The 16,051-nt window shown below is 33.1% G+C and overlaps 1 protein-coding gene across 17 annotated transcripts in view; it reads left to right on the top strand.

Annotated features, from left to right (window-relative positions):
- The window catches only part of HERC4 (HECT and RLD domain containing E3 ubiquitin protein ligase 4), a 140,992-nt gene that overhangs the window by 24,653 nt on the left and 100,288 nt on the right, over positions 1 to 16,051 (top strand). For 11 of the 17 annotated variants that reach the window (XR_011422836.1, XR_011422837.1, XR_011422830.1 and 8 more), the window contains 4 exons: positions 4,176 to 4,335; positions 10,559 to 10,635; positions 14,411 to 14,632; positions 15,762 to 15,853. Coding sequence is in view for 8 of the 17 variants with exons in the window: in XM_001503581.5 (XP_001503631.1) it covers positions 4,176 to 4,335; positions 10,559 to 10,635; positions 14,411 to 14,632; positions 15,762 to 15,853 (551 nt within the window). In the remaining 9 variants the exon portion in view is untranslated. Of the gene's footprint in view, positions 1 to 4,175; positions 4,336 to 9,584; positions 9,657 to 10,558; positions 10,636 to 14,410; positions 14,633 to 15,761; positions 15,854 to 16,051 lie in introns of all 17 variants that reach the window. The other 6 variants (XR_011422827.1, XR_011422822.1, XM_070225972.1 and 3 more) reach the window with 1 other exon arrangement.

Raw genomic sequence — 16,051 nt, 5'->3', positions numbered from 1 at the left:
GATACTTGGAATATTTCCAATCTTTTGTTATCATATGTTGCTGCAAATATAGATAAATACATACACGTTCATCACACACACGTATTTGTACTCGACTCTTCTGGATTCTCCACTGGGGGCTTGTCTAGACAAAAGATAGATTAACAAGAGAAAAACAAGACAGAAGTTTATTAACACATGCATTGTGCTTACAGGTGGGAGCACTTGGTAATGAAATTGGTGCTAGAACATGGGCTTATATAGCATCTTAACAAAAGGAATGATGAAATTTTAGAGATGACACAAAACGAAAAAGACTGGTTTTCTTTGGTGTCAAATTGGGGGAAGGTAAATATGTGGTGGTGCTAATGGAAGATAAGGGCTAGTTAATAAAATTTATGTAGATTCCATTGGTGCTGCATGTGAGCTGATAAGGGTCTAGAGTTGTCTGTGGCGATTAACTTCTCTCCTTTCTGGTAGAGAGGGAAGGGAGGCACACCTTTGCAAATTTATGTCCTGCTTTTAGGCGAATGGTGGGTGGGGTGCAGAGAGCTTTTCTTGTTCTGCTGCTTAATGACCTTCAGCTTAAAATAATCCTTGTGGCAAAGTGGCATATTTTGGGGTGGCACATTCTGCTACCCTTCTGTACTTGGGTGCATCTGTAGGATAATTTCCTGGAAATGGAATTGCTAGGTCTGAAAGGTAAATGCGTATCTATTTTTAGGTATTGCCACATTCCTCTCCATAAGGTTGGTTCTGTTTTGTACTCCCGTTGTCAATATACAAGTGTGCCTTTTCCGCTAACAGATTGTTATCAAACTTTCAGATTTTTATTAGGTGAAAAATGTTATCTTGGTGTGTGTTTTTTTAATAAAGCATAGACTTTCAGAAAAATTAATCAACTATATTTTTTAGATTCACAGCAAAATTGAGCAGAAAATAGAGAGTTCTCATATACCCCACTCCCACACATGCACAGCTGCCTTTAACTGTGGGGACTGTCCACAGCCTTTAACACAGTGGTACATTTATCACCAAAATGAACCTACATTGGCACATCATCATTATACAAAGTCGGTGGTTTATGTTAGAGTTCACTCTTTGTGTTGAATATTCTGTGAGTTTTCACAAATGCATAATGATACGGAGTATTGTACAGAATACTAGTAATATCATGCAGAATAATTTTACTACCCTAAAAATCCTCTCTGCTTTACCTCTTCATCCCTCCTTCCCCCTAGTCCCCAGCAACTGCTAATATTTTTACTGTCCCCAAAGTTTTGCCTTTTCTAGAATGTCATATAGTTGGAATTAATAATACAATAAATATATAGCCTTTTCAGATTGGCTTCTTTCACTTAGTAATGTGCATTTAGGTTTCCTTTGTGCCTTTTTGTGGCTTGATAGCTCATTTCCTTTTAGTACTGAATAGTATTTCATCATCTGGATGTACCACAGTTTATCTAATCACCTACTGAAGGACATTTTGCTTCCAAGTTTTGGCAATTATGAATAAAGATGCTATGAATATCCGTATGCAGGTTTTTGTGTGGACAGAAGTTTTTAGCTCCTTTGGGTAAATACCAAGGAGAGTGGTTGCTGGATCATGTGATGAAAGTATGTTTAGTTTTGTAAGAGACTGACAAACTGTCTTCCAAAGTGACTGTACCATCTTGCATACCCAGCAGCAGTGAATGAGAGTTCCTGTTCCTCTGTATCCTCGCCAGCCTTTGGTGTTGTCAGTGTTTTGGGTTTTGGCCACGTTAATAGGTGTATAGTGGTTTCTTTTTTAATTTGTAGTTCCCTGATGACATAAAATGTAGAGCATCCTTTCATATACTTACTTTGCCATCTGTATGTCTTCCTTGTTGAGGTGTCTGTTGAGATCTTTTGCCTAATTTTTAATTGAGTGATTCATTTTCTTATTGTTGAGCTTGAGTTTTTTATATATTTTGGATAACAGTCCTTTATTAGATGTCTTTTGCAAGTATTTTCTCCTAGTCTGTGGCTTGTCTTCTCATTCTCTTGATAAATATAAACTTTTATAATTGAAGGTTAACCCATATATAAAAGTACACAAATTAAAAGTGTATGGCTTTATGATTTTTCTTAGTGAACATATTATTGGCTTCTCAGTATCGTTTGAATTTGCATTTCTGTCATCAGTTAAGTTGAACGTCTTTTCATATGATTAACGGCCATTTCTGTTTCTTTTTCTGAACTATCAGTTCACATCTTTTGCCCATTTTTCACTGAATTACTGTTCTTTTTTTTTTTCTTTTCTAGTAAGTCTTTAAAAATTGGGAAAGTTACTTCTTTGCTTGAGATATGAGTAAAATTTTCCCCCTATTTTGTTATCAGCCTTTTTACTTTGCTTTTCGTTTGTTTTGCTGTAACAAATAATTGGAATTTTCTCAAATGGGTACATGGAATCTCTTCCTCTTTCCTCAGCACAGGACTTAGCTTAAGTGTCACTGTCTTCCAGAATTCTTCCTAGTACCTTTCAGGGTTTTAATAAGTATCTCTATTCCCATGTTGCCTTTTGTATATCTTTATGTTAGTGTTTAATCACAATCCTTATCTCTTTTTCTAAAGGCTATAAAATCCTTGAGGGCTAGAGCTCTGTTTTATTTATCTTTGTGTCTCTAGTGCTTGGAGCACAAGAGGTATACAGTAAATATTGGTATGAATGATTGTTTCTTGGATTTTTGGTGCCTTTGATTTTACAACCATTGCTATCTAATTTAAGTACTCTTCATTTGTTACTGTTGAACCAACCTGTCCTATTCTCTTGTCATCCTGTCATTTTCTGTTGTTTACCACATTTCCTTTGAAGATTGTCTTGGAGAATCATTGACTTATTTCTGGGGAGACAGTAGAGCTTTTGTGTGTTTTACTTCTTTCTTCATAATTAAGATTTATGGGAATATTTTGATGTAAACAAATGATGTCATACTTCGAGGGCCTTTTGGGGGGTGACAATGTGTTATATCTTGTTTTCCTTTTTTGTTTTCGTATGTTTCTACAATTTTATAAAAACATATACACAAAATATATACAGAAAGTGAGATATTAGTATAATGAACTTCCACGTACTGTTTACTAGCTTCATGTCTTATTAACTCACAGTACTTTAAGGTAAGTACTTAAAATAACATATTATTAGAGTTGACAGATTCCTAGAAGCTATCTAGGGCTAGCCTCACATCCCAAAATTCAGGATAGAATTTGAATTTCTCTACATAGAAAGCTAAACCTCCTTGATGCAGTCCATTTCATTATTGAACAGCTGCGTTTGTACATTGAGCTAAAATGTGCTTCTGAAGAAACCCTGATTGATTCAGTGTCGTCTTCAACATGAGGCTCTCAATTTATTGAAGACAGAAATTATAGCTTTCTTATTAAGCTAAAAATGTTAATTTTAAACGACATCTTAAAAAAAACTTATAGTGGTACTAGGAAAAATCTGATAAACGTTATATCTTAAGGAGACTAAGGAAACAATTTCACATTCTTTACTGATTTGTCACTGGTTACTGACAATCTTATGAAGAGCCAATATTTTAAATTAATTTCTGGTTAAAACTTGAATATGCTTTAACCACATATAGAGTTTTTATATCTTTGATGTTAAAATGGCAGTCCATAAACTGAAACCTATTCGTTATGGTCACATTGCCTTTCAGTTCTCTCCTCAGCATATCTAGTAGATACTTTACTTATGAGATATGTAAAGAATTTGCTGTCAGAAATTGCCAGTTCAGATTATTTCATTAATTTCAAAATTACTCCATGGTAGTATCTATACAGTAGTATGTGTGTCAATTATGATTTTATTAAAAAACGAACAGCCCAGGTTAAGTGATTCCGTTTTAGCTTGACTCCTCTCTTTTATTGGTAGTGGCTTTGAATGAAGAGCATTTTCTGAGAGAATCTTTATAAACCTTTAACTTCTTCCCCCAAATGTTCAAGTCACTTAATATTCTGAGTTGATTATGCCCTGTGATGTATATCTCTATTTACCACAGTGAGAATGTTGTATGGAACATATTTGTTAGATTTTTCTAAATAACTGAAGTTATACTTAGTCTGTATTTCAGCACTTCTGTACCTTTTTTGTACAAGATAAGACTGTGTTTTATTCTCATCGTGAGTTCAAAACTAGAATGTAATGTGTCTCTTCTTGATTTCTGTAGAGCAGGTTGTTGCCCTGGATGCCCAAAATATCGTAGCTGTTTCATGTGGAGAAGCTCATACATTAGCACTAAATGACAAGGGCCAGGTGTATGCCTGGGGTCTCGATTCTGATGGACAACTTGGCCTGCTAGGATCAGAGGAATGTATCAGAGTACCCAGGTAACAAAAGTGACCAAAAAGAGGTCTTTAACAATCTTTTATAATAAATTTATCTAAATTATTGTTTACTGTGGGCATGTAAGAGTTGACACCTAATTATTTCTCCCCTTAGAGTTCCTAAGGAGTTTACTAGGTAGATTCTTGCCTTTAATTTGGGTTGAGTGCTATTTTTTGTATACTTCATATTTTCCCCCAAATTATTTATGTTTGTAAAGGAAAACGATGAAGAATATGTACTTTATGTTTTTTCTTACTAAAATTTTTAAGTGGGTTAGACTAATTTAAACTAATTCTCTTAAGTACCCCAGCTATTGAAATATGTATTAAATGTTGGTTGGTTGCGTGTTTCTCTGTCTCGTTTTAGTTTTTATTGAATATATAAGTCCCACATAGTTAGTGTAAAAAGAATTCAGTCTCTTTCCACTTTTTTACATAGAACCATGATTTAATTTACATTAACCACTAATTCATCATAGAGTTATTTCAAATTAAAAATAAACTATGTCTCATCGATGTTGTAGTCTTACAGATTTACATCAGGCGTAACCATTGTTTTAATATTAAAAACTATAAGAGCATGAACATATCTAGGTAAAAATATAGAGATTTAAAGAAAAGTATTCATTTTCTTTTGGATACATAAACTCATGCTTAGTTTTTAGAATTATACAAATTCTTGCCTCCTTAAACTCTTGTTCTTTCTTCTTAGTAATAGCTATAGAGACAAAAGAGAACTCTCCAGGGAGCCAAGATCTTAAACTAATTTTAGATTTATTCCAGGTAGCATTTTCTTTTTACTCACATTTAGATATTTTGTTTTTAGTTTAACATTGATAATGTTTGTTTTGGTTTAAATAATAGGATGTAACTACGAGGATAAGAAAATGGAGCACAAGAACTAATATATTTCAGAATAGGAACTCTAATCGTTGTTAGAAATGAGTTTTTTTTGACCAAGAAAGGTAGCTAGTTCTTTCAGTAAGCCTCTAACCTTTCCCCCAGATGTATATGTTTATTGAAAAACTTAAAGTATACGTTTAAAGTATTTGCTTTGTTTCAACATTTCAAAAGTTTTTTTGATCTTTTAGTTTGACATTTTATATTTGTTCTAGTAATGAACTGTTTGTAGAGACTTGGATATATCACATTCATATGTTTTCTTTGTTGAACTTGTAGTTCAATTCCACAAAACTCCCCAAATTTCCTCCCCCTTGTTTCTTCTGAGACAACAGGCAAACACAATTCCCCTTATGTTTTTAATGTCTCTTAATGATGGTGCTGTTGGGAGAAAATTTTTCTTCCTTAGGTTAAGTAAATAGAAATTTTTTAGTCATTTCAATTTTGATTTCTTTCAGAAAATGATAATTTGCAACCAAATGGTTATTGGCTAGATAATACAAAGGATTCCTTGAAACATAGTTACCTCACGTTTGTAATGTCCTCTACTGCTTTTATTTACTCCCAGAAGTAATTGTTGTAGAATGGGATTTTTTTTTTTAAATTAAGGTTATGAAAGTTAACATCCTTGTGAAATTGCAGTTGTACATCGTTATTAGTCATGTTGTAGATACACCGCTTCACCCCTAGTGCCCTCCCCCCACCCCCTTTCCCCTGGCAACCACCGATCAGTTCTCTTTGTCCATATGTTAACTACCACCTAGGAGTGGAGTCATACAGAGTTCGTCTTTCTCTGTCTGGCTAGAACGGGATTTTTAATTTAAGATTTAAAAAATTTTGTGTTTTTAGGATTGAAAAGGGTTTTCTAAATCAATATTCTCAAAACCATGATTCATGGCAAAGCTTTCTAGTTTTCCTTATTTTTACTCCCTGGTCTCTTAATTCTCATACTTAGATTTTTGTTGCTGTTCACTTCTGGCATAAGAGATTTCAGTCAGTAATCTATAGATAATTAGTAAATGGAAAGAAAGGTAATTTATAGGGAGAAAATTTTGTTATATGACAATTTATTTAAGGTTGCTTAATAATAAATTATGTATTTGTGACTTTACTATTTTGTGAACCTGGATGGGGACCTGAAAGAGATCTTACTTGAGTCCTCTGGTTTAAACTTCTCTGTTTTTTGTATTGCCAAACATCTAAATTAACTTTAAGCTGTGTGTTAAGGCATTTCTTCTGTTCAACCTTCTTAGTTTTTCAGGGACTGAGCTGATTGTTGTGACATAGTCCTTACTCACTTTTTAAAAATGTTTTAAAGAGCAATTTGGTATTTCAGTAGAAATATATTTTTATGAAAGACTGCCAGTGATTTTTTTCATTTTTAAAGTGTCAGTACCAAATCATTTTCTGGATACAAGGCTTTTCCTAGATGTTTAGAGCTGTTAGCCAGCTTTGTAAATTTCACACACATTTTGAGTAAAATGTATAGAAAACAGGAGGAAATTCAAATATATGTCAATACGTTTTTTAAAATTAGTGTTTATGATTTTCATAAGTGTTCAGAAAATCAAGAATCACATTATGCCAAACTTTCTTGAGAACAAAATACACTTTTATGCCAATAGGTGTAAATTAAGCAACACTTTAAAATTAAAGAATATAAAATTAATAATAGATTATATTTGAAATTCTTACTAGCTTGATAATCTTTTCTTCTGATTTTGTTTTGAAATCGCTACTTCTTGGGGAAAGACAAATTATTCAATATCAGTGGTCTCTGTAGACCTGCATTTCTGGCTAGTTACTTCTTTTTATGTAGGATGTGTGTTATACTTTTATTAAAACAAGAGTTAAGCCTAATTTTACTATCTTTTAGTTTAAGTGGAAATACGTACTTTTCCCACACAAAATTTAGAAAAAAATTGTTGGCAATGAAGTTGTAGTTTACTTTTTAAAGTTCTGTTTTTTGGACATAAAATTAACAATTATGACAAGATGGTTTAATATGATGATCCTTGTGAAGAACAGCTATTTCTGGGCTGCAGAAACTAATTAAACATATTTGAATTGTCAGCTTGATCAAAAGTAAAACTTATTTTCTTGATTTTACTCAGTTTTAAGCATATTATAATTTTTGCCTAATATTAGCATCAGAAAGTTAAGAACATTTTAGAATAAAAAGAAAAATTAAAGAGTATTTCTTAATAGTTGAGACTAGATTCGTTGTTAGCCTAAATTTTTTAAAATTGGAAAAAGAGTTGGTGCTAAGACTTTTCTCAAATCACTAAGAAAGTTGTGGCTTAACTGGGAAATAGAAAATTGTTAATTATGTTTTATCATCAAAATATATTTTTAAAACCTCTTAAGTATGGTTGACATACAGAAAGCTGTACCTATTTAATGTATACACTTTGATGAGTTTGAAATTGGCAAATATTTAATGCTTTAGTTCTTCAATTTATTTATTTTTTTGGTGAAGAAGATTGGCCCTGAGCTAATATCTGTGCCAATCTTCCTCTATTTTTTTTAATGTGGGATGCCACCACAGTGTGGCTTGATGAGCTGTGCTAGGTCCGACTCAAGATCTGAACCCGCAAACTCCCAGCAGCTGAAGCTGAGCACACAAACTTAGCTACTGTGCCAGCCTGATAGTTCTTCAGATTTTTAATTATATAATGTAGACTTTTCACTAGTCTTTAACAGTTGGGATTTTACCTTTTCAAACAGCTGGAAATGCCTAGTTTCTGCCTGTATTGCTCCTGTACATTAAGTTGGAAAAATACAACAGTATAGAGTATACATATTCAACAATTAATACGTTTTGGCAGACTTCCCAAGGGAGGAAAGTATAAATCTTATTTTGAAGTTTATTACCTGTTTTCTTAGGAATTTCGAACATCTTTCAAAATTCAATAAAGAAGTGATTCTTTTCTTTGCAATGAATTATTTTAGTGATGTCATAGCCATTTAAAATGTTTGACGTGCTCTAACCTTTAGGGATTTATTTTAAATTTATACACGGTTATAAAGTATTTACCATAGATGTCTGAATTCTGATTTTCTTTTTGTAGTTCTTATTAATTAGCAATCTTCATGGGATGTGTATGTATGTATCTCTGTATTTTTTGTTTACAGGATTATACTGCCTTATTTTACTTTTCTGTTAATTGTACTTGAATCCTTTTAAAAATTGAAAACAGTTAAACATTTACATTGTCTTTTTTACTTAAAAAAGGGGCTTTACTTTTGATGAATTCTGTAGAATTTTATTTCATTAAGAATTTTTTAATTTGTTATCTCTTGAGGAAAAATTGAACATGAGAAACAAATTTGGTAAATTAAGTTTTAACCATATGCAGTATTTTTATTTATTTTTTTATTCCTGAAAGCTAAAAAAGAAAAAAAAAAAACCCCAACAACTAAGCATATCCTCTCCTTTCTACCCCCACACCATCTTCCGTGTATTAATAAATCTACATGGAGATGAAGGCGTTTTTTGTTTTTTTCTCTTTAAAACAGTAATGTCACAGAAGACTATCTTTTCTTGTCCCTGTAGCAGACATGGCTAAAGAAATTAGCTTTTATGTTATATTCCAAGCCTTATGATATTATTTTGGAAATGAGAGTCACCGAATGTACATTGCTGTGCAAATTTAGAAGTTTTTTTGGGCAAACTTTATGAATAGTTTAATACTAAAGTCTCAAAGACTTTACAAATTCACTTATCCTTTAACAGTGTATTATTCATTACCTACTTTTTGCCAGGCACACAGTATGTGCTAGAGATTCCATGGGTATAAAACACATAGTCCACCTTCAAAGAGCTTATCGTTTAGCAGAGTATGCTAGTAATAATTAAATGAATAAGTATATCAGCAATTCATCATGATAAATGATATGAAGGAAAAAACATAGGGTACTATGAGAATGTAGTATTTTGAAATGTTTTACTTGGTCTTGGAAATTGGACTTTATACCTGGAACAGCTGGTTTTTAAAAATATTTAATATAGTTCACTGGTTAGTGTCTGATGTGCCTAAAATGAATAAACAGTAACAGTAATTGTTTAGTGACTTCAGCACCATTGTACATATCCAGGTATTTTTTATTTCTGTTTCTGCATTGCCAGTGTTTGATTTTGCTAATTGCAGAAAAATGGCATTATTCTACATTTGAAAATCTGAAGGTGCATTGGATCCTGCTTACTTGTTGGATTCTGCTAACTTGTAGCAGTACAACTCTCAGGTCTTGTAGTTAAGAACATAAATCCACTAAATAAAAATATTTTTAATACAACAGTATGGAATTAGAGTAACTCTCCTTTCTCCTGCTCAAAATTTGATTTGCTGAAGCTGCCTCCCGAAAATCATGAGTATCGACACACTGGTCAGGACTTGCTCCGGAATCTCATATGGCAGAATCAGGTCAGGTGACAGTATCAGGTAAAGGGAAATAAGAAACATATTATGCTTCATCTCCGCTTTTTTTTCCTTGAAAATATTCATTCAGGAAAAACAGAATGACGAGGTAAAGGGGAACTACGTAAGAAAAACCTGGGATGGTTGGTACACAAAGTTAATTGATTTTTATAATGTTTTAAAAATTAGCCTTTAGAATTACATTGCCATTTAGGAAAAATCAGAAATGGGGGGAAAAAGAAACTATAAAAATATATGGGAAAAACACAAGATGGCAGAAATGTGACTGAACACATCAGTGATCATAATAAACATGAATTGATTAAATTTCCCTAGTAAAGAATTAAATTGAGTATCACTGATTTAGAAGTAAAGTAAAAAGATAGCCCAAAAGGAATAATAGGTTTCATAATTCGTGAATTCATAGCACCACATGATAGGAATCTCTGTTGGTTCTTAAGGAACCTGATATAGGAGAACATATATTCAACTAGGCCAAACACTAATTTTTGACAAATTAGATCTTGTACATTTGTTTTTACAAATATATTGGTAAATTTCCTACTTGAAGCGTAAGATTTTTAAAAAAATTTTGATAAAACATCTGAATTATAAAAGCACTCTGAGTAGTAGTTGACTTGTGAGCATAGTTTACTTAGCTTAAATATTGTTGTTTAAATTGTTTTTTCATCACACCTCTTAATTTTTGTCATATTTAGATTTTGTTTACTGAGTTTAGCATAAATATTTGGTAAATTGGGCTTTTGGAATAAACAGCATGAACTGCTAGGTTAGTAGGAAACTACTTGCATGTAGTAGGTGATCAATAAATAGCATAAATAAGTAGCATTCAGGATCCATTTATTAAATGGGATAATCTGATCCTGATCTCTCTTCTTATTTTCTAGAAATATTAAAAGTTTGTCAGATATCCAGATAGTACAGGTTGCTTGCGGTTACTATCATTCTCTTGCACTTTCTAAAGGTAAGCATTACTTTTATTATCTTTCCGTTTTTCAGTTTTATTACTTGATAATTTAACTGAGCAGAAAGTCCTCCAACTTTCTCCTTATTCACACTTGTCCTTGTTCTTGATCCTTTTCAATTCCATATATATAGTAGAACTAGCTTGTCAGTTTTCACAGACCTACAAAGAAACTATTGGGATTTTGATTGGGATTGCATTGTCTGTATAAATCAATTTGAGGAAAATCTTTACAATATTGAGTCTTAATTTTTGAACATGCTGTATCCCTTACACCCCTTTTATTAGATTTTCACCTATATATTTGATATTTTTTGTTATTGTGCATGGTGTCATTTTCAAATTGTTTATTTCTAGGATATAGACATGAAATTTTTGTTCTAATTGTTCTTTAGTCGGCTAAACGCTATTCCTTCATAGCTAGGAAAGGTTATAACTTGCCCAATCTGATTTGATCTCACAGATGAACTTTTTATGAATAAAAACAGAGAAGAAGCCTGGGCCTCCTATGAGCTTTGTTTGCTTTTCTTTCCTATTCATTTAACAACTTCTTAGGCCAGCCAAGGATTGTACATTGGGTTAGTAAAGAATCTGCCATATGTTTGTTTTTTGTAATTAAAAAAAATAAGTTCCAGTGGCTTCATTATTATTATTATTTTTAAATTTATTAAATGTCTAGTGAGGTCTACTGTGAATGAAGCACTAGGCTAGAGCTGTGGGGAAATACAGATAAGAGAGAGTTCTAGGGACCATACCATCTAGTGGAAGAGACACATATACAAATCAATAACTAGAGTTTGAGACAGAAAAACTTACTTACTGGTTTGGTCAAGGTAAAAATAAAATGCTATGTCAATGAAGGAAAAGGTTTAATTATAGTCATGTGTCACTTAACGGTGGGGATATGTTCTGAGAAATGCATTGTTAGGCAATTTCGTCATTGTGCGAGCATCATAGAGTGTACTGAAGGGGAACAAAATTTGCCATCCCAAAATGTGTCTCTTTAACATGAGGATTATTTTAGGCTGATTATTTTTAAGAAATAAAAGACTCAAAGTTTTTCTTGTTACTTCCCCCTTAACTGCCTAAAAGAATTCAGATTAAAAAATCTGTCTCGGGAAGCGAGCTATCACCTTAGCATAGTGTGAACTAGGTGGTAGACAGGGAGGAACCTAGAAAAGCCTGTTTCTTGGGCTTCCCTCTGTGTTCTTCTGTTTCTTTGTGGCCAAACACTTGTTTTCCAAACATCTGCTCCTTTTCACCTCCCTGTGAATTCTTTACCTTCCTTATGAAGTCCTGACTCTCCCACCTCCAACATCATCCTCTTTCATCTTTAGCTGAGGATGGTCTTTAAGGTGAGAGTTTTGGCCATTTTGGAGAGTTACTTGGTTTTCCTCCATTCCTCCCCTGTATACATGTTACTAAACTTTTGTTTGTTTTTCTCCTGTTAATCTGTCTCATGTCGATTTATTTCTTAGACCCTCCAGAAGAACCTAAAGTGTGGAGGAAAATTTCTTCCTCCCCTGTAGTACTTACACAAACCTAGATGGTATATAGCCTTCTACTCATCTAGGCTACAGGGTACTAATCTTATGGGACCACTGTCATATGTATATGTGGTCTGTTGTTGACTGAATATTATGCTGCATGTGACTGTAGTTCCAATCCATAGAATTGGTAACAAAAAGGAAGGAATTGGTATTTGATATAAGTCTTAAAAGATGAGTAGAATTTATTCAGAATTGAAGAAATGTTGAGCAGTAGCTAGGGAATTATTGAGGATGGGCTCAGGTGATAGTACATACTAGTAAAGGCATAGAATCAGGCAAAGGTATTTTATGTATTTGAGTATCAGCATGTAGCTTTATGTGGGTGTTGTGAGAGCATGGGAGACATATTTCAGTTGAGGCTGAAGTAAAAGCAGAAATCTGTTACATTGGACCTTGAATGCCATATTAAGGACTTTGGATTTCTATAGGCAGTCGGGAAGCTGGCATCCCTGTATTCTTTATTGTTACTTTGCCAGCTTCTCTTGATATTTTGGTGGGTAGATCCAAGATAAATTTAAACCCGAAAGTTTTACTGATAGGACAGTTTTCTGTCTTGACTTACAGGTATTCTTTTGCCGTGTTGAGCTTCATGCTTTAGCGATAGCTAATGAAGTTTTTTGATCACTTAGTATGAACTAGGCACATTAAGATCTACAATGCACAGCGGTAAGCATAACGCCACTAGCCCTTATGGTGCAGTCACATAAATAAAAATATAAATGCATACTATGAAAAAGGACTGTAAAAAAAGAAAGTTAGGATATTTAGAACATATAATGGGGGGATGAACTTAATCTGGGAAATCAAGGAAGGCTTCCTGCTGGGAGAGAGTAGAAGTAAATAGACAAAGATGAGGGGAAGGTTTAGGCAGAGGGAACAGCAATGTGTGAGAAGTAGGCGTTGAAGAATGTAAGGGGAGATGAGTATGGCTAGAGTATAGTGAGTAAGAGAAGAGACTGGTATTAAATGAAGGTAGATCATATAGAGCCTTATAGGCTTTGTTAAAAGTGTTTATCCCAAGAGCAGTGAGAAGGCACATATTTTTTTCAGGTGAGCAACATTATCAAATCTGCATTTTTATAATATCTGTATGTATATGTACAAATGTCTGCTAGTATGTGCATAAAGTATTTCTGGAAGTACATATTAGTAACTGGTAAGAGTGGTTATCTCTTGGGAGAGGAACCAGGGATCTAATTTTGGAGGGAAACCTACTTTTAAGTGTGCACTATTATGTAGTATAAATTTTAAAAAATTAGTTATTAGTGTGTCAGTTATTAGTTTAGTGCCAACTTATTTAATATATCTAAAGTTGTGAAATAAGATGGCAGTGGGGAGCAAAAGTGACAAGCAAAAAAACGATTGTAGGAACCAAGTGAGATGGTAAGGAGTGAATCTATTTGCCATATTTTTCTTTAGGAAGAGAACTGTATACAACCAGAGGCACTCACAGCTAGAATATACAACTATGTACTGGGGGGCTTTGGTAAGAAAAAAAGAAAAAGAAGATTGACAACAGTTGTTAGCTCAGGTGCCAATCTTTATTAAAAAAAAAAAGAGAGAACTGTATATAACTTGGTGATGGAGTGATACCATCTTGTGTATAAGGTACGAGAGGAGAGGAGTATTAAGGATGATTCCCTATGTTTATGAATTGTGCTACCGAATCAGTTATGATGTCATTTTACTGAGATGAGGAACACTGGGAAGAAAGAGGTCCAGCACATGAGAGATTGGATGGACATCGTGAATTGAGTTTGGGGCATGCTGAACTGAAAGTAGCTTTGAAATATTCAGGTTTAGATGTCAGATAAACAGTTGGATATGTGGGTTTATTGCTCAGAGGAGATGTATGCGGTAGTGAAAAAATTTTGAATGTGATCAGCATATAATTAATATCAAGCCTTGAGCTTGGATAAGTGCCTCTTGGGAGAAATCACAGGAATAAAAGTGAGACCTGAGGAATATTAAAAAGAGAGGGTGCTTTCTTAAGGAGTATAAGGAAATGCGACTTATTCATCAGTAAAGTCAGTCAAACTTAAAGTGTACTAATACAGAAAGTGTTCTAGGTAGTATTATGTCTCCATATAAGACATAAACTTAATAAAGAGGAATATATATTTCCATCTGATGAGAGGAAGAACATCCCAAAATAGCTGATAATCTTCAAATGAAATTTTTTGTGTGGGAGAAAAATAGTTAATTTTATGATTTTTGTTTTGCAGCAAGTGAAGTCTTCTGTTGGGGACAGAATAAATATGGCCAATTGGGTTTAGGCATTGACTATAAAAAGCAAGCTTCACCACAGCTGATTAAGTCTTTGCTTGGAATCCCTTTCATGCAAGTTGCAGCAGGAGGAGCCCATAGTTTTGTACTCACCCTTTCTGGAGCTATCTTTGGATGGGGACGCAACAAATTTGGTCAACTAGGTCTTAATGATGAAAATGGTAGGTTCTCATTATTTGTAGATAAATGTATTTCTAAAAAGAGATGATCTTTTGAGATGGATCAGTGATTCTTAGTGTCAGAGAGAAACTTACCCAGATCTTTCCTAATATGGAGGTGGGGATGAGAGGTTAATTTACAAATTTCATTCGATAATAATATTTTTAGGGCATGTTGGGAAGGCCAAAAAACCAAAAAATATCATTTTATCATTAAGTAACTATAGAAAGTGTATCTGGACAAAAATTTTTGTTGTTCAGTGTTCATTAAAAGAAAGTTGAGAAACGTTTCTTCAAGTTGGTAACCACGTTACTGGCTACGATCGGTGAAAAGAAGCTTTAAAGTTATTCTGGAAAGTAATGGGAAGCATTAATCTATTTGAGTTTTTTAAGGAAATATTTAGATAATCTGTCATAAATTAATCTTTAGTTTGGGCTTCACATTTGACATGGATGCTAGATCATTTAAAAATAAACACTTTGAATTAAAAAAATTATAACCACTTGAAACAAGTTGGGATCTTGGAACCAATTTTTCATAACTACATTAGGTCGAATGCCAATATTTGAAATACAAAAACTAATTTCATAAAGTTCAGCATAATTGTAATGACTTAAATGAACAAAAGTGAGTTGTTCATCTAGTAACAACTGGTTGTGATAGCAGAGAATGCTCTCAGAAAGAATTTTAAAATATTTTTTGCATGAGAAAAATGTGTCAGATTAGAACATTATGTATCTTTTCTGCTACAAAATAACAAAATTATACTTAATTTTCCAGCTTTTAAGTGGGGTCCTATCAGCTTAGTTATCATGAGGTAAATATAAAGAATGTTGTGTACATATTAGAAGCAGTCAAATAGTTTTGAAATTCCTTCATTGCTGAGATCTGTGCAGATTGGTGTTTAGACAATTTAATATTTAAATTACTCTTTTTAAATCCCTCCTTTATCACAGTAGCATGAATAGAAAGGCCTGGGAGTCCAACTTTTAGTAGACTTATATCACAAAATCATTGAATTATAGTTAAAATTAGTTAGTCATCATTGTCTGCTGAAGCTGTAGAGGAAACACGTTTTAGAAGAGTTTTAATTTTAAAAATACTGTTAACATCTCTTGTTGGAATTTTCAGATAGGTATTTTCCTAATTTACTAAAGTCACTAAGAACTCAGAAAATAGTTTATATTTGTTGTGGAGAAGATCATACTGCTGCACTAACCAAGGTATTGTACTCCTATAAAACTTCTTTACTATTACTCATGATAGTTATTTCATAATTAGTGAATGTTTTCATGATATTTACATTGAAACATGCGTGTTATTGATATCAAAAAAATAATTTGTCTTGGAAAAAGGACCTAGATGATTATTTGTTCTCAAAAGCAATTTACTTTAATTTTCAACTTCATTTTATGTTACGA

The sequence above is a fragment of the Equus caballus genome, chromosome 1 (genome assembly GCF_041296265.1).
Source record: "Equus caballus isolate H_3958 breed thoroughbred chromosome 1, TB-T2T, whole genome shotgun sequence".
Lineage (NCBI taxonomy): Eukaryota > Metazoa > Chordata > Mammalia > Perissodactyla > Equidae > Equus > Equus caballus.
This window is presented reverse-complemented; position numbering and strand designations above follow the sequence as displayed.